Source organism: Ruditapes philippinarum, unplaced genomic scaffold (genome assembly GCF_026571515.1).
Source record: "Ruditapes philippinarum isolate M1 unplaced genomic scaffold, ASM2657151v2 ctg1830_1_1_1_1, whole genome shotgun sequence".
NCBI lineage: Eukaryota > Metazoa > Mollusca > Bivalvia > Venerida > Veneridae > Ruditapes > Ruditapes philippinarum.
In genome coordinates, this window is record NW_026861117.1 from 67,270 (window position 1) to 85,795 (window position 18,526).

Consider the following 18,526-nt stretch of genomic DNA (forward strand, 5'->3'; position numbering starts at 1 on the left):
TTCCTACAAACTTATTGTAGTGGGAAATGCTGTGCTTCTACTTTATTAATTAATTTGGAATATATTTCAGGTTAACTTTGAATTTCTGTTTTTGTTTTTTTGTTTTTTGTTTGTTTTTGTTTTGTTTTTTTAATCATGGACAACTTGAGATCATCCTACGACTTTTAATTTATAGAAACTGGTTATAATGATGTCCTAGATACTTGCCTTGCATAATATGAAAAAGACTATAGACACACCTCCATTTTTAACGCGATGTTCAAAATGAAAAAAAGTAGTACGGATGTTTGCACTGAAATTCGACAAAGTGAAAAATTAATGACATGCTTAAAAATAAAAATAACTCTATATGGACTTCTATATTTACAAATTAATGTAATAGAAATTGAAACTAATATTTGTTCTATTTTTTATCCAAAAATTTTTTTGTGCTTGTTTTTTTTCAAAAACTCTTTAAGGTTCCCGCCCCAAAAAAACATATAATTCTCAAACCCCTATTTGAGCAAAATTTAAATACACGAAAAAACTTAGAAATTTTAAAAACCCTTTCCAAAATTTTTGGGAATAAAGGGAAAACCCATCGGACAGGAACCAAGAAAGGGGAATCAAAAACCGTCGGCCCCCCTATTTTTTTTTTCCCACAAAGTTTTAAAAAAACGTGGACCCCCAACCCGCCCTAAATCAAAGAATTTTTTGGGGCCCGTTTTTTTCCCCCTTTTAAACCAATTACGACACAGGGTGGGATATCATGTTTTGGGGCCCCCCCCAACCCACCCCAACCCCTTTAATACCATGAAAAATAATTCAACACTTTACCCTAAGAAAACAAAATCATAACCACCGATAAAAATTAAAAAAAAAAATTTCCCCTGTAACTATATAGTTTTGATACAGTAGTGGAAATTTTTTTAGTTTTTATAATATATTTTATCGGGGATCTTGAACAGTAAATCTAAGAGTGTTTGATTATTTTGTTTATTTGGTATGTTAGTATGGGTCCAGTGGCCAAAACACTGACAGTGTTGTAAATTTTTTTGAAATTATTCCAAAACATGTTCCTTTAATATTTACAGTATAGTGGAACCCCATTGTATCGTGCTATTCATTGTATCGATCTATTTACAAATCTTTAGATTTTTTGCAAAATATGTAACCTAATGATTGTTAACATTTACGACAGTGTCACGAAAATCTTTCACATTTATTTGTGTGCAGTAAAATGAACAAAAACATGTTTCCAGTACCGTAAGACGTTGTAGATAATAAATAGATTTATAAATATTGTGTTCTTATTAAAAGTACATTTACTGTCTGTTAAAAGTTCCTAAATTTATGCTGACATTTTAAAACAGACATCTATGTTTCTAATTGACTGAAATATCTAACATAAAGATGGTTAAGGCTTCCCAAACTTTGGCTAACTTAGCGATTCTCACAATGCATCGTTATAATGGCGTGACCTAATTCTTCAACCTGTTTGACATGTCTGTAAATATCCGTATATTCCAAAGCTAAAAACTATATATCAGTGATGTTTGCCATGTAAATATTATGGCAAAAGGATAAAAATAAATGATACAAAATAAATATTCAGGGAGATTTGAATTTTTAAAAGCAGTTGTGATTTATGGGTAAATAGATCGATACAACAGGGTTCCAGGCTAACCCTTTTTACTGTACAGTATTATAAATTATATACATAAATTTGTAAAATTATCATGGAAATTTCTTAGATAAAAAGTGATGTTAATGTACATATCAAAGTTTATTTTTTTAGATTTGTTTGTTAACCTGCATTTATTAGTAGGGTCTATGACTGAACAATATTAACTTTTTTGCAGAGTTTTGGTCATATTCTGATTCATATAGTGACTTACTTTATCTCCCAGTTGTAAGTTACGTTTTGTTCATGTTACAGGGTTATGAATATTCAAGAAGTGGAAATCCAACTAGACAATGTCTGGAGGAATGTCTTGCTGCACTCGAAGATGCCAAATATGGTATGTGGTAATAGATTAATTAAATAGTAAAACCTTTTGTCAAAATTGCCATTAAAAGATTTTTTTAAAGAACTATTCAACTGTACATATATGATAATTGTCTCCTGTTTCTCTTTAAATTGCTCTGTATACTCTCCATATTTTTGTATCACATTGGACTCCTCATAATTGTTCTTCCAACCCTTGACTTATAGTATGAACAAATTTAATACATGCCAATTAACCCAATTGTACATTGTAAATTAAAAAAAATGAATTAAAAAAGCATCAACCAACCATATTTTGTTTAAAAACACAAATGCAAGAGATCCTACTATAATTAATATGATAGAAATAAAATGATAATTAAGACTCATATTAGATGATCGGTATTAGAATTATTTGATATTATTAATTAAGTGACAGTTGACTGACAATACTTCTGAAAGTGTAATATACATGAACTGTATGATAACATATGGTAAATTGAGTTCATTTAAATGTCACTATGTGAGCTGAAAATATGACAGTGTGACCTTCAAAATGGTGATAAGGTTAAACTAGCACTGGATACATGCATATTTATGTATTTATTTATGCAATATTATTTTTATCAGTAAATTCAAGGGTGGCTTTTATAAACGTTAAACCCTTCGCTTCGTAAACTATCCGATTTCCGTAATTTTATTTAATACATTTTCCTCATTAAATTAAAGAATTTCAAACCAAGTTAATGGGAAAGTTCCTTTGGTGTCCCTTTACTAATTGTTTAAAAATTAATTTGACTCTTTTTAAAGCAACGTAAAAAAAACTTTAATCTTCTTTTAAAAACATAAGAGCTAACGATGTATATTTGCATAAACATCTCCTAGTGATTTACCAATTTTTCAAATAAAGTCGGGTCAAAATTCCCTCCCTTATTTCCTATATTATGCAATTATTTGAGCTAAGATATTTTGACCATTTTTAAAGCCCTGGGGTCAAAACTGGCCCGGCCCCAGGGGTGTCATTGTTGGGGGGGGCCTATATACAGGTGAGCGACCTCAGGGCCATCATGGCCCTCTTGTTCAAATTTTAACTTCAATTTTTTTTAATAAACAGGTAAACCATTCTTCTAAAAAACTATCAAAGATATTCTCCTTAATGTTGATATACTTTTGCACTCTTAAATTTGAGAAGAATTTCTAAAAGCCAGGTAATTCTGAAAGTTATTTTTGCTCCCTTTCCTAATTTTCTCAAAAATCATTTGCTCTTTTTATGCATAGGTAAACATCCAGACATGTTATCTTAACCTTTTACCACATACAGCATTATACATGTACTGCACTTTAATCTATAACACAGCGGCCAGATAGATAATCAATAATCAATATCCTTCTGATAAGGGGTTGCACATTATCTCCATATAGGGTATGATAAGACTGATGTAAAATTGACTAAAGTTGATACCTATATGTTTTAAATGAAAATAATGTATTAAGTTGTGTTTTGACCATTTTTTTGTAGAGAATTGAAATCCGATATAATACCAGTAATTATTTAATTGCTCTGTAACTGTGTTGATTTTGCATGTTTTTGTTTTACTTTCAGGAATGGTGTTTGCATCTGGTCTAGCTACAACTACAGCAATAACATTTCTACTGAAACAAGGAGACCACCTGATCAGCATGGATGATTTATATGGAGGTAATTTTCTCTATTCACTTGATAAATGAACTTTAATTTTACCATGATCTAACAAACATCAATTTGTAATCAATTTCAAGGCACATACATGATTATACTTTACTCATTCATTGCAAGCTTTAAATTTTGATGATACATTATATCATGGGAATAGATGTTTTAATTAAATGTATTTTGAGATTGTTCAAAATCCTTTTAAATTAGTTTATGAAATTCTGGTGTTTGACTTGATAAAAGATGTTCAATGACATGACATTATAGCAAATAATTTGTCTATAAGTAAGGGTAAAATCCATAAAATTTCACTTCTGAATAAAGTTGATGGCATGAGTAGGTGAGGGGAGTTGTTAAATTATGGATGTCCTCTTACTTTATTACAAAATTTGTCCACATAAGATGTCAAGAGTAGAGTTAACCACTCAGTTGCTTTTAAAACAGGAGTGAAAATTTACAATAATTTCTAAATGTATGACTATAAGTGAAACAAATTAGAATCATAATGTTGTAAAAAAAGTTGCTTTGATAGTAAATGTACAAGTTATTTGCAAGAATATGGAATGCTACTATAATGTGGACCAGTGGTGGTGTTGGTAGTTTTCACTCCGAATCATGGCAGTAAGCCACATTGAATTTACCAGGCTATCAAGCAGTTTACCAGTACTAGTTGCCTTCACTTTCACAAGGAACTAATAACTTCTGAAGGCCTACATGCCAGAGCAGAACTGTACTTCAGAGGTTCAGTGCAAATGACAGTAGAAAGGATTTCATGATCAATGATGACAATCACAACGAAAGTGACCTGCGCCGTCGGGTCGCCCAATTCACAGTCCAATGCTCTACCTATGGAGCTAACCAGATGGCGCATGCTACCGTTACTATCTTTATGTATTTATATGTTAAAGGTACCAACAGGCTCTTCCGCCAGTGTACAACCAGGATGGGTGTAGAAGAATCTCTTGTAGACTGTACCAATGTACAAAATGTTGCTGATGCTATCAAACCAAATACCAGGGTAATCTTATTTCTTTGATTTTTCATCCACTGTAAAACGCTTATATTTTATCCTTGACCTTTAGTTCATATGAGCTTTTAGGATTATGGTATGTATGATCATCAATATTTTATGCTAAATGTTGATATTCAAAGAACTTTTCCTAAGTTACGAGAGATGTTTCCGGAGCCTTAATAAGCTGTAGAAATATTTGAACAAAGAGCATAATAAATTTGTATTGAGTCCAGCTGTTTGTATATTTCATCAAGGTTAGAGATGTGTTTATATATATATCATCAAGGTTATTTATACCATATATTTAAAAATTATGAACATATATGTATTATATAATGTAAATTTTTATGCCCCCACAATGTGGGAGCATATAGCGTTGCACTTGTCCGTCCGTCCGTCCGTCAGTCCGTCCGTACGTCCCGAAATCTTGTGAACGCAACTCCTCTTAAACCGGATGGCAGATTTTGCTTAAACTTACAGGGATGAACAACCTTAATGTGGAGATGGTAGTAAAGGAAGGAATTTTCACTGCGACCAAATTTAACAGAATTATGGCCCTTTGTTGATTTTTTCACTAGATACTATGTAGAAATTTTGTGAACGCAACTCCTCTTAAACCGGATGGCAGATTTTGCTTAAACTTACAGGGATGAACAACCTTAATGTGTAGATGGTAGTAAAGGAAGGAATTTTTGCTGCGACCAAATTTTACAGAATTATGGCCCTTTGTTGATTTTTTCACTATATACTATGTAGAAATTTTGTGAACGCAACTCCTCTTAAACCGGATGGCAGATTTTGCTTAAACTTACAGGGATGAACAACCTTAATGTGTAGATGGTAGTAAAGGAAGGAATTTTTGCTGCTACCAAATTTTACAGAATTATGGCCCTTTGTTGATTTTTTCACTATATACTATGTAGAAATTTTGTGAATGCAACTCCTCTTAAACCGGATGGAAGATTTTGCTTAAACTTACAGGGATGAACAACCTTAATGTGTAGATGGCAGTTAAGGAAGGAATTTTTGCTGCAACCAAATTTAACAGAATTATGGCCCTTTATTGATTTTTTCATTATATACTATGTAGAAATTTTGTGAACACAACTCCTCTTAAACCGGATGGCAGATTTTGCTTAAACTTACAGGGATTAACAACCTTAATGTGTAGATGGTAGTAAAGGAAGGAATTTTTGCTGCGACCAAATTTAACAGAATTATGGCCCTTTGTTGATTTTTGGTTTTTTTCACTATATACTATGTAGAAATTTTGTGAACGCAACTCCTCTTAAACCGGATGGCAGATTTTGCTTAAACTTACAGGGATTAACAACCTTAATGTGTAGATGATAGTTAAGGAAGGAATTTTTGCTGCGACCAAATTTAACAGAATAATGGCCCTTTGTTGATTTTTAGTTTTTAACTTGGGGCACATGTAGTCGAAAAAATATTTTACCTAGAGTCATAAGATTGACAGAACAGTGGCGTGTGGGGGCATCCGTGTCCTATGGACACATTTCTAGTTTTATATATAATGTAAATATTGATTGTTTTATAACAGATGGTATGGATTGAGACTCCCACCAATCCTACAATGCGATTGGTTGATATTGAAGCAGTATGTAAGGTTGTCAAGGAGAAAGCTTCAAAAGAATGTTTTGTTGTTGTTGACAATACCTTCATGTCATCCTACTTTCAGGTAATATGTCAAATAATATGAGCCGCGTCATGATAAAATTAACATAGTGTGTTTGCGACCAGCATGGATCCAGACCAGCCTGTGCATTCGCGCAGTCTGATCAGGATCCATGCTGTTCGCTACCAGTTTCCCTACTTGCTATAGGTTTTGTAAGCGAACAGCATGGATCCTGATCAGACTGTGTGGATGCGGAGCCTGGTCTGGATCCATGCTGGTCGCAAACCCACTATGTTGGTTTTGTCTTGGCGGGGCTCAAATAATATCAATTAGTTCTTCTATCAACTGGTTAAAATAAAAGGAGAAAAAACTTATTCCTTTACTTGATTAATGCATTCTCATTCTATAGGTACTTGTTATATGCTTTCATAGCAGGGACTGTTAAAGAAGAAAAAAAACTTTAAAAAATCATGCAATGAAGGTTTGCAGGGAGTTTCTGTGGCCCTTTGGTTAAGATTACTAACCCTTACTGATCTGGGTTTAAATTTTGCCATGGTCTTAGGATTCTTTCATGTGAGGCACTACTAGGGTGTCTACTTAAGCATTATACAGGTACATTCTAAGGTTTTATTAAAAAAAGCTTGAAAGTTGCCATATTGCTTTTACAGTGTCAGAGAGACCAAAAAAGTGTGCTTGCATTGACCTAGGTGTATTTAACTCTTAATACATTTATACTAAATATCTTATTATAAATGGACTTGTCCATCTTTCAGTCTGGGCTAAACCATTAATCTTTTTAGGGTAAAATTTTAAATAAGAACTGATTGAATAGCAAACAGTGTAGACCATGATCAGATCTTAGTCTGTACTGGTCATGTGGGTGGTATTAGTTGCCACCAGTAGGCTCAAGGTTAAAGTGATATTCATATAGAATTATATTAGTGGTATCAATAAAATCTAGGATTAACCAGTCAGTAAAACCTTTGTGTTATTGCTTATTTACTGACAAACAAAATAAAAAATGGCAGGTAGTGACCCTTTACCAGATATCACTGCATTTTAATAGCATTTTAAACTTTTGTAATAAAAATTTCACCTGATTATTTCAGAGACCACTCATGTATGGTGCAGATATTGTAATGCATTCCTTGACCAAGTACATGAATGGTGAGCAAATCTTTCTTACATATATTTATCTCTTAACTGAAATTAAGTGACATAAGTTTAGCAAGTCATTCCTTCCAAGTTTTATGATATCTTTCCGTATAACCTTGACATACTACCTACTCTGTGATATATTTTAAAGTTCCTGAGTCAAAAGTTAAATGACATTTGCTTTACAATATTATACTTGGATATCTGGACTGTGTAAGGTAATTTTATATCATAACAGGTCATTCTGATGTTGTAATGGGAGCTGCATGTACTAACAGCGATGAGCTGGCTGAGAGACTCAAATTTCTACAGAATGGTGAGCAACATTTTGATGTGAATTGATTTGGAATGCTTTCTGCATTTTGTTTATATTTTTCTGACCACCTTTCAGAAGTTCTAATGAAACAGTGGCATAGTGTTAAATAAGTTAAAATATTAATAGTTTTTTCAAATCAATCAGCAAGAAATGAGTCAATGATACACCAGTGACCACTATTGTTTCAATTAATGATAAATGATTTGAACATAGAGCTCCATGTAACTGTTAATTAATAAGAGTATTGAGAGTTAAACTACCTGTATAATTTATAGTGTACATTTGAGCCATGCCATGAAAAAACCAACATGATGCATGGGCTTGCGACCAGCATGGATCCAGACCAGCCTGCACATCTGTGCAGTCTGATCAGGATCCATGCTGTGTGCTGACAAACTGTATAACTAGTAGAGAAACTGATAGCGAACAGCATGGATCCTGATCAGACTGCGCTGATGCACAGGCTGGTCTGGATCCATGCTGGTCGCAAATTATTTTATTGGTTTTTTCATGGCGCGGCTCATTTAACAATAACTTTATTTCAGCTACTGGACCAGTACCCTCTCCGTTTGACAGTTTCTTGGTGAATCGTGGGTTGAAGACTTTACATGTTCGTATGAGGGAACATATGAAGAATGGACTCGCTGTGGCGCATTTCCTCGAGAAAGACCCACGTGTTGAGTCAGTCATACATCCAGGTATTTATAAGATAGTAAACTAGTGTGCTAGTAGATAAAGGTGGTGTGGTTCAATTTTAATGGCTTAAAGGCTAAATATCTGTTTCACATTACATATATCTATATTATTGTTTTACTAGCAGTACTTAGATCTATCCTGGAAAACTGGTTAGTTGGATTGGTTGCTGAGAAGTGACCAATAATGTGTAAAAATCGGCGTAAAAAACGCAAAAACAAACAAACTAACAATTATCCAAGAAAGTGTTTATGTTTTATAAACTGGCAAATGATCTTACCATTTCTTAACATTCTCTGAATAAAACTGCTTCCATTTATAATGTGAAGTAGTTCCGATGCAATACATTGTAGTCAATAGGTATACCTTTATAATACTGCACATTTGTAGCATCGCTTTTCATTTGATAATCATGACGTTTATATAGTTTTATATACACGGCTGCTGTCGATTTATAAAGTATCTCGCTTTATTCCTCTAAAAATGATGCTATTTGTTATGAATATTTCTAACAGGTTATATGGCCATATATAAACGGTTGTTTTCAATATAACTATCGCCATGCGGCTCATGTTATATTTACAAACAACCGTTTATATAGGGCCATATAACCTGTCAAAAAAAATCATTATAACTAATAATATATGTGCATATCCTTGACTTTAAGGGTATTTATATGTTCTTTAAACTGTATTGGCAAGAAATTTTACAGTTAAACTAGGATTATTTTCAGATGGAGTAGTATGTTTGTTATTTGTAATGAACAAATGTTATCATTTACACTTTTCACTTAAAATTTTTATGATAATCACCTAATTATAAGTGTTGCTAGAAATGACCTGTTTGTGTAAACTTAAGTGGCGGTAACATTTATAAGGGAGGTAACCAAGTAAAATTGTATGTAATTATCTTTTATGTATTACCTTAGTTATCTCCCTTACACCATTATCTTACTTTATTTAGGTCTTCCATCTCATCCCCAGCACGAGTTGGCAAAGCGCCAAATGAGAGGTTACAGCGGGATGGTGTCCTTTTATATCAAAGGAGGTCTAAAAGAGGCAGAAACATTCCTGAAAAGTCTGAAGGTATAGATATGATACTGTGTACCTTATTACAATCAGTTAATGAAGAAACATTCTGTTTATTATGTGAGAAGAAATATTGTTAATACTATGAAAGAAAATATGTTGTTACATATCATAATAAACCATTTCATTTGCATCTGGTTCTTTAACTTAGACATATTTGTCCCTTTAATTTATGTATTACTAAATGTCTGATGGACACTTTCCCATCTCTAGAATTGTAATTGCATTCATTTCAGGTGTTCACATTAGCAGAATCTCTTGGTGGCTTTGAAAGTTTAGCTGAGTTACCGTAAGTCTTAAACTTTTTTTTCAATGCATATGTATGAAGAATTCTTTCTTTTTCTTTGTGGTGTTGAAGTTTCCTATTCAAAAAATAGAGTTTATATTTTAGCTTTCTTGTATTTTTTGCCCACTAAGTTTTTATGTGTAGTAGATAAATCAGGTTTGAAGTCATCATAAATAAATTTTATCATAACACTAATTAACAGATGTCATAGGAATTTGTTGTTTAGGGATACTTACCATTGACAGTTTCATGTGGGTAGATCAAGGTAATTTCACCTTGAATAAAAAATAGATTTTCATTATAGTAAGCTTATGTTTTTGTAATTGTCAAGGTGATGCAGGGAGCATCTATCATTTTCAGTTCATCTATTCCGAAGAAAAAGACGCTGCAACATTATTGTCATTGGCAGCATGCTAAAACTTTAATGTTGCCCTTCATTCAAACATTTTAAAAGTTATCGACATGAAATTTGGAATACTTGCTTCTTGTGGTTAGACAAGGGGCATTATTCTGAAAGCAATACTTTAGGAGTTTGCCCATTTTTGAATTAGAATTTTTAGCAGGCGAGCTTTAACACTGCATGCAATGCTCTGGTTTTGTTTCTGTTTGAATATAGAGCAATAATATTGAATTTCTTAAACATTTTTTGATAGTTACGAAATTTATCATCTACAGATCTGTGATGACCCATGCTTCAGTGCCGGCCCATGAGCGTGAAAAACTGAAAATCACCGACAATCTGATCCGTTTATCTGTCGGTATAGAAGATGAGGAGGATCTTCTACAGGATCTGGACCAAGCTCTTGCGGCTGCTACTAAATAAATCACTTTATCTGGTAAATATATATATGTTAAATTGACACATTAAAGCAGCATTTATTCAGATTCATGCTCACTTATATATGAATTATTAGAAAATGATTGTGAAAACGTTCTGAAATGTACAAATAAAGTGATGTACTTCAATTTCTGAAATGTTTTGACAACTTTTTGACAAAATATGCTATTTTTTCCCCCCTTATTCCATTAGAAGGGTGGTAGAAAGAATGGCGGGAGAATTACAAATGTGGCCACATCTTGCATAGAGCATTTTAAACATTAATCCTAGAACACTGTAGAATATGTTTAAGTTTACTCACCTAAGGACCTAAGCTTGAAAAAGAAATCCTGGAAAAAACAAACTATTAATACAATGTACTTTGTTTTTATATTAAAGTTACACAATATTTGAAGAGTTAATTTGGTATTGATACACAGATGCAGTGGAATGTTTCTTTTTTTGTACTTGTAGTATTTCTTGTCAATTCTCAACTTTTGTGTTGAGTAGTTCGCAAATCAGCTATGAAAGAACATTTACTTAGATATTAAAATTTTGAAGTTTTCTAAGCTTTAATCATCGTTTTTCTTCATCACATAAGCTGTTACACAGTCTGATATGGTTGCTGCGATATAGTACAAGATATTCATAATAATTCATAAACCATTCTCTGATAATGAAGTAATATTGTTGTATGAAGAAGAAAAAAAAAATACTAAGATATTTTGTTAATTTGAAAGTACTAATTGTTCCATATGTTAGATTTGCTATCAATATTTGTGTCACTGATACATTTGAAGTTTTGCTCAATAATTTAATTTGTTTCTTTTTCAGAAAGCATAAAGCTGATCCACACAGTTTTCTCAAAATCAAAGAAAATCTCACATAATTTCACATAAATTATAATCATATGCTGGCAATAATATTCTAGGACCTGTTACAGGAATATTTAAAATTGTGTGTTTAAATTTGTGTATCTTCACAACTGGAAAAATACCATATGGGTGAGCATATACATTAAAACTCTATTCTTACAGTGATTATTGATTTACTGATTTCACCAATGATGCAAATTGTTTTGTGTAAAGATTACAACACAATTGCATATACATGTATTTTGTATTTTTCTGATAATTTGTTAAATTCTATTTATAAATAGTTACTTTTTTCTTTGGGTCGAGTATTTTTTTTTTATGTTTCTCAGGCAAAATGTGCTCAATTTTACATGTACTCACTATTGACCTTATTACTCCTGTAAAGGGAAGTAATATAATAATATTTAGCCAAGATCTGTTAAAACAATTTATTATTGTATAATTATAATCTGATTTCTCCAGTGTCTTTAAGTTTGTATTTTCCTAGTTTTGTTTTAAGTATACTCCTGAAACACCCCATGTATTCCTAGAATATCATTATAGAAAGCTAATAGAAATCAACAAAAGCAACATATACTGACCAGCCCTTCATATTAAAATACCTGTTAACCATACATGCCATATCGTCCCAGACTTCCGGGGACTGTCCCGGAAATCAGGTGACAGTCCCAAAGGCTTCCAAAACATGATTTTTGTCCCGATCTGAAATAGTCTCCTTTGCTGTGAGAAATATAATGTTTTTATGCAATCTTATTGTCAGGTTCATTATTCTGTCTGTAACAATTAACAAATACACATTTAGTACATGTAAAAGCCCCAACCTTTTTAGACCAAAAGAGTAAAGTTTTAGTCACTTGTTAATACTTACTGTTACTTAGTTATTATTAATTAGTAGATCTTGATGTACTTTCCACTAAGCACTAGGTTAACATTCTATATTTATGATATGTACTGATTGAAATAAAGAAAGGTGAACATTTTATTCAAGACAGAATGATGTATATTGATAATGATAATAAATGATTTTCATGATGTATTATCATCTCTGTTAGATGATCTAACTTATCACTGCAATATGTTAAAAATTTTCCCTTTTTTTTCCCTAGTTTCCTTAGAACTTCTCCCAAGTTTCAACATTTTTTTTCCCTGCTGGAGAGTATGGTGATAATATTTATATATGTTGTTTTTTTTGTTATAATCAGCATTTTATAATCAGTATTTGCAGCTTTAAAGTGATAAATTTTATTATATTGTTAGCCTTTATTAACAGCGATGCAATTATGGTATTACATGTAATTAGGAGTAATATTTTCAAATTTTGTTTGTTGTTTTTATTTTAGAAATTTTTGAAAGAAGTAACCAAAATACTGTCAGATTTTGTAATTTTATATATACATTGTTTTAATACATAGTATTAAATTAAGTTACAATTTATATAAATTTATATTCATCATGGTTTATTTGACTAAAGTGTTACAATATTCCGGTAAGCTTAAAAGTGCTATATTTATTCTGTTGTGTAAAAGCTACACACATGTAGATATCGTAAGTAAAGTATTTTACTATTCTAGATTGCTACTTAGTGTAATTGCTATTGTCAGTTATTTTGAAACATTGGTACTGGTAATTTAGGTATATACATTGTATGCTATCTTCAATAATGTTACTTTTTATATGACAAAATGATTACTATTTAATTCACTTTCTTAATTTTCTTTAAATTAATCTTAAATATACAGGTGAGCTGCTTTAATTAATATTTTTGTTTATATATTTGCATTATGTGAAAAGGAAATAGGATCAGAGTTCTATTTTTAATTAGAAGATTCACTGATAATAATATTGATCTGAAATCCAAAATTGTACTCATTTCATATTTTTCCCCAAGAAACAAAGAAAACTGCTATTTTTTCCTATATTAGGAAACACAGACACAAAAATATAATTAAGTTTTGTTGTTATTGTTGTTTTTGTAATTGTATACAATACCATTGACTGGAGAAGAAGTTCTTGTCCCGAAAAATATTGATAACAAATTTTCTTGTCTCACAAGTTACATTCAGATAATGTTGATGACACAAAACATGACTAGTCAATGTAATAATAAACTATCACAGATGCATATTTGTTCTTTGTTTTCTTGTATATCCTTTGTTTTCTTGTATATCTCCTTATACATGTATACAGCAGGATTTATTTGCACCCAGTGTTTATTTCATGAAATCAGTAAAATGTGAGCTGTTAAAATAGAAAGTATTCAGAGTGATTACAGCCCCCACTATTTTAGTAATTTTAGTTTTCATTTGGCCAATGAGAGTATTCTTACTGTTAATTCAAGTGTACCATGTGACTAAAACATTTGTACTGTTACATAGGTAACATTACACATTCACAGTAAAAATCTGAAAAATATAAACCTATAGAAACAGTGTCTCATTGAAGTAGATGTTCTGGGTAATAAAATAAATAACTTATTTAAATACTATTCAACAGTATGTAGTATCATAATTATAATACTGTTCAATAAATAAAACTGTCCAAAAGTTGCTAAGTGGAGAGAATATTAGTCTTTGCAAAATTCGTAGATTTTCTAGCTTTAGCACTTGTGGTAGAAAGAGCTATGTTTATGTATGATTTGGTAGATAAGTTTGTTTAGCACAAGCAGAGTGAGAGAGTTGGGTGTATGTACAATTACATTCTTCAGTGTTCGAGTTTAATTTAGTTAATCCCAAAATTGGCAGCTAACATTTTGTGCTTATGTCTGAATCGAAATCTGATGAAAATTAGAATAGTTTTAAGGAGTATTACAATAATAGGACAATGTTTTAGTTCCACTACATGTACTTTGATAAGAAATATACATGCTTCATAAAATTGTCAATCAAAATGAATTATCTGAAATATATGCTGCAAAGAAAGTGCAGAAATTAACCATTTTGAAATTGAGCCTTTTAACTTAAAAGAGACTGTCATCTCTATTAGAACTTGTTGTCCAGTATGTATTCAAATTTTTGTCCTTTCCTTTAAAAACAAATTATGGCTTTTGGAGTATTTGACCTATAAGAAATAGTAGTGATTTTATTATCACTGTACAAACTGTCCTATATATAGCAAAATTGTTGATGAACATTTTAGAATTATGCAACACATTTTTTCATTCAAGACTATTGTTGGCATGGTTACGAGAATGTAATATTCTTGTTAAACAGCTCCATTTTCTCAAGTACCGAACACTGAGAAAATACATGGCCTTGTTAATAATGTCTCCAATAAGTTATTTCTTACAATAAAGTAATATTCTACAAAATAGAACTGTAAAGGAAAACCAGACTATTGAAAAAAAAAAGACTCAACATTGCAATCTTGTAAATTGACAGGTTTCTGTTACTAAATTTAGACCAGGATAATTATCAGACTGCAACTGTTACAGTCATAATCACTTCTTTAAAAGTATCGTCCATGCCCTAGACATTTTTATAACTGCTCTCTTTCATATCTATCTGGTTAACAATTAAAAATAATAACAAATAGACACATTAAATTTTTTTCCTTTTATTACAATAAAAAATCTTCTCTGATACATTCTGCAAGAAATTTATACAAAAATAGAAACTCATTACTTTATACATTCACCACAATCATGACTCAGTAGCTTACAATTGTTGACTAGACATTCTATTTTTGGAGAACAATTTATATAATAAAGGTACTTCACTATTGCATAACCATAAATCTGACAACTTTAAATCTAGCATTTATTCTGCAGTATCTTGTCGCAGTATCTTGGCTGTTGACTTTGTTCTTCAGGAGAAATCGGTCTTCATTTGACCCTCAAGTAAATTCTAAGTACCCAGGGCCTTTATGTTCCCAGGCTCCATACACCCCTAGCAACTGTTGCCATGCATTCTGATATGATGCTGCAGCCATTTTCAAGTCTCTGTAAGTTTTCAGCTCTTTATTTCTAAAAATGAAATAATAAAGGCCACAAAAATACAACAAGAGTGCCATGATAATCACACAAGTCCATTTTGATAACATACATTACAAATCTTTCTATACTGTACTATACACATGTATAAATACATGTATTAAGAAAAAATAATATTTTGAATAAACAACGTCATTAAGATAATCTGTATGCAGTACAAGGACATTTTATAAAATGAACAGGTAAGATCTAGTGAGTTACAACTTTACACAATTGATATGTTTTAACAAGTATGTCTGAAATTATATCACTTATCATTTAGTTGTAACTTTCTTATAAACAGAAATAATTCACTTCAAAAGAAGTTAATGTTGAAATTAAAATTGCTTGTCCACTATTAAATTCTTGGACTAAGGTTTTTTATGGAAAGAGTGTATGGTGGTAGTAATAAACAAAACTAATGTCTTAACTTATTGAGAGAACATAAACAAATGCATGATAAGGTTTTCTAAATTAGTGATCACAATTTTTCATTGTTTTAACAAAATTAATGACAGGACACAACAATTTTGTGATGACCTATTTATACATGTACACAATTTCACCTTATACATGAATAATAACTCACTCTAATATTTGTTTTTTAAACATTACATAATTTTGTTACTTTGATAACAAATTCATATTACATTTAATTTAAATATAAAAGAACAAAATATACAGCGGCACCAATAAAAAGCATTTTGATATAGGAAATATCAATTAACAAATATATATACAAGCGAATATATATTTTATTATGATAGATATTAAAACAGAACAAATGACAGAGAACTTACTTTAATGTTTCTGGACTTGTTTCCGGACTTATTTCATTCTTCAATGTTACAAACATATCAAACAGACCCTTGCTACTAATCAAGCTCCTGGAATACACAGATTAATAGAAAAAAAGCTCTCAATGTTTCCTTTCTAGAACAGACATGCTAGAAGATACTGCAATAATTGTGATTTATGATTGCTGATTCTATTTCAAGCATAAATGCCGTCTGCTGCAATTCTAACTCCAAGAATAGCTTATACATAGTGTAACAATACATCCCTCATTAAGTTCAGTGTGTCAAGTCTAGAGAATACTAAGTAACAAAAAACTTTATTATCATTTCAAATATTTGTACAAAAATAGTAATTCTATATCTAATGGTTAATAATTAAATCATCGGAAAAAGAAAAGACCATCAAGTTACTGTCACAGAATTTAGACTTATTAAGAATTGCAAGGGTATTCCTGAGTCTAAGCAATGTTTATACAAGTAAAGAGGACAAAAGCACAAATTTGCACAATTATTTTACATTGCTTTATATCTATCCAGCAATTTCTTCTGTAATGCCTTTTTTTTTCAAAGTTTAAACATTTTAAGCTTACATGTTTTGAGATACTGAATATGTGTTATCTGTGATGTGTTATGTCATGGGTTTGTATTGTTATAATTTTGAAATATTGAAAAAATAATTTTTGTAAAGTAGAGTCAAATCAGACCACATAGTTATACAGGCTGGTTGAAGCCTAAACATGTACAGTTGTTATAGGGGTTTATAATTCTCATTTCTCCTGATTGCATTTCAATGAATTATAAATACAGATGATAATCATTTTTTCTTATTTCTCTGGTAGCATAAAACAAGAGGGCCATGATGGCCCTGAGGTCGCTCACCTGTATATAGCCCCCCCCCCCACCCCCGGGCCAATTTTTACCCAAGGGCTTTTATTTGTTTATTTGAACAGACTTGGTAGACACCCATAAGAAGATGTTTCATGCTAAACATCTAAGTTCTAGCTCATTGGGTTTTTTAAAAGAAGATTTTTTAAGTTTTTACTATACACATATAGTTTAAAACAATGACACCCCTGGGGCAGGGCCAGTTTTGAACCCAGGGCTTTTATTTGAACAAACTTTGTAGATATTTACTTAAAGATGTTTCATGCTTAATATCTAAACTCTAGCTATTTGGGTTTTTTCAAAGAAGATTTTTAAGTTTTTGCTATACACATATAAGGAAAATCAATGACCCCCCCGGGCGGGGCCAGTTTTGACCCCAGGGCTTTCATTTGAACATACTTGGTAGACACCCATTAGAACATGTTTCATGCTAAATATCTTAGCTCTAGCTCTTTGAGTTCTTTAAAAGAAGATTTTTTAAGTTTTTACTATATGCATATAGGGAAAATCTATGACCCCCTGGGGCGGGGTCAATTTTGACCCCAGGGCTTTTATTTGAACAAACTTGGTAGACATTCACTAGAAGATGTTTCATGCCAAATATCTAAGCTCTAGCTCTTTGGGTTCTTTAAAAGAAGATTTTTTAAGTTTTTACTATATGCATATAGGGAAAATCAATGACCCCCCGGGGTGGGGCCAATTTTGACCACAGGGATTTAATTTGAACAAACTTGGTAGACATTCACTAGAAGATGTTTCATGCTTAATATCTAAGCTCTAGCTCTTAAGGTTCTTTAAAAGAAGATTTTTTAAGTTTTTACTATATGCATATAGGGAAAATCAATGACCCCCCAGGGCGGGGCCAATTTTGACCCAAGGGCTTTTATTTGAACAAACTTGGTAGACACTCACTAGAAGATGTTTCATGCCAAATATCTTAGCTCTAGCTCTTTGGGTTCTTTAAAAGAAGATTTTTTAAGTTTTTACTATATGCATATAGGGAAAATCAATGACCCCCTGGGGCGGGGCCAATTTTGACCTCAGGGCTTTTATTTGAACAAACTTGGTAGACACTCACTAGAAGATGTTTCATGCCAAATATCTAAGCTCTAGCTCTTAGGGTTGTTTAAAAGAAGATATTTAAAGATTTTTCTTTCGGTTGCCATGGCAACCAGAGTTCTGCATGGAATTAAATTCTTTGAACAATTTTTAAAGGTGACCACCAAAGGAACATTCCTGTGAAGTTTGGATGAAATTGGCTCAGTGGTTTATGAGGAGATGTCATTTAAAGCAAAAGTTTACGGACGTACGCCGGACGGACGCCGGACGAAAAGTGATCA

The 18,526-nt window shown here is 31.7% G+C and overlaps 2 protein-coding genes across 4 annotated transcripts in view; one reads left to right on the top strand and one right to left on the bottom strand.

Annotated features, from left to right (window-relative positions):
- Window positions 1-1,867: 1,867 nt before the first annotated feature.
- On the top strand, window positions 1,868-13,661 carry LOC132714579 (cystathionine gamma-lyase-like). Its single transcript, XM_060697468.1, has 11 exons — window positions 1,868-2,000; window positions 3,570-3,665; window positions 4,568-4,677; window positions 6,233-6,370; window positions 7,417-7,474; window positions 7,701-7,778; window positions 8,324-8,476; window positions 9,435-9,556; window positions 9,796-9,848; window positions 10,521-10,681; window positions 11,497-13,661. Exons 1-10 carry the CDS (start codon window positions 1,910-1,912, stop codon window positions 10,666-10,668), a joined length of 1,047 nt encoding a protein of 348 aa, XP_060553451.1. The 5' UTR covers window positions 1,868-1,909; the 3' UTR covers window positions 10,669-10,681; window positions 11,497-13,661.
- Window positions 13,662-15,073: 1,412 nt separating this feature from the next.
- LOC132714578 (tRNA-specific adenosine deaminase 1-like) overlaps window positions 15,074-18,526 on the bottom strand; it is a 36,424-nt gene continuing 32,971 nt past the window's right edge. For 2 of the 3 annotated variants that reach the window (XM_060697466.1, XM_060697465.1), the window contains exons 11-12: window positions 16,305-16,391; window positions 15,074-15,498 (exon numbers count right to left, since the gene is read on the bottom strand). In XM_060697466.1, coding sequence (XP_060553449.1) covers window positions 15,369-15,498; window positions 16,305-16,391 — 217 coding nt within the window. In that variant the 3' untranslated portion in view covers window positions 15,074-15,368. Of the gene's footprint in view, window positions 15,499-16,304; window positions 16,392-18,526 lie in introns of those variants that run through there. The other variant, XM_060697467.1, reaches the window with a different exon arrangement.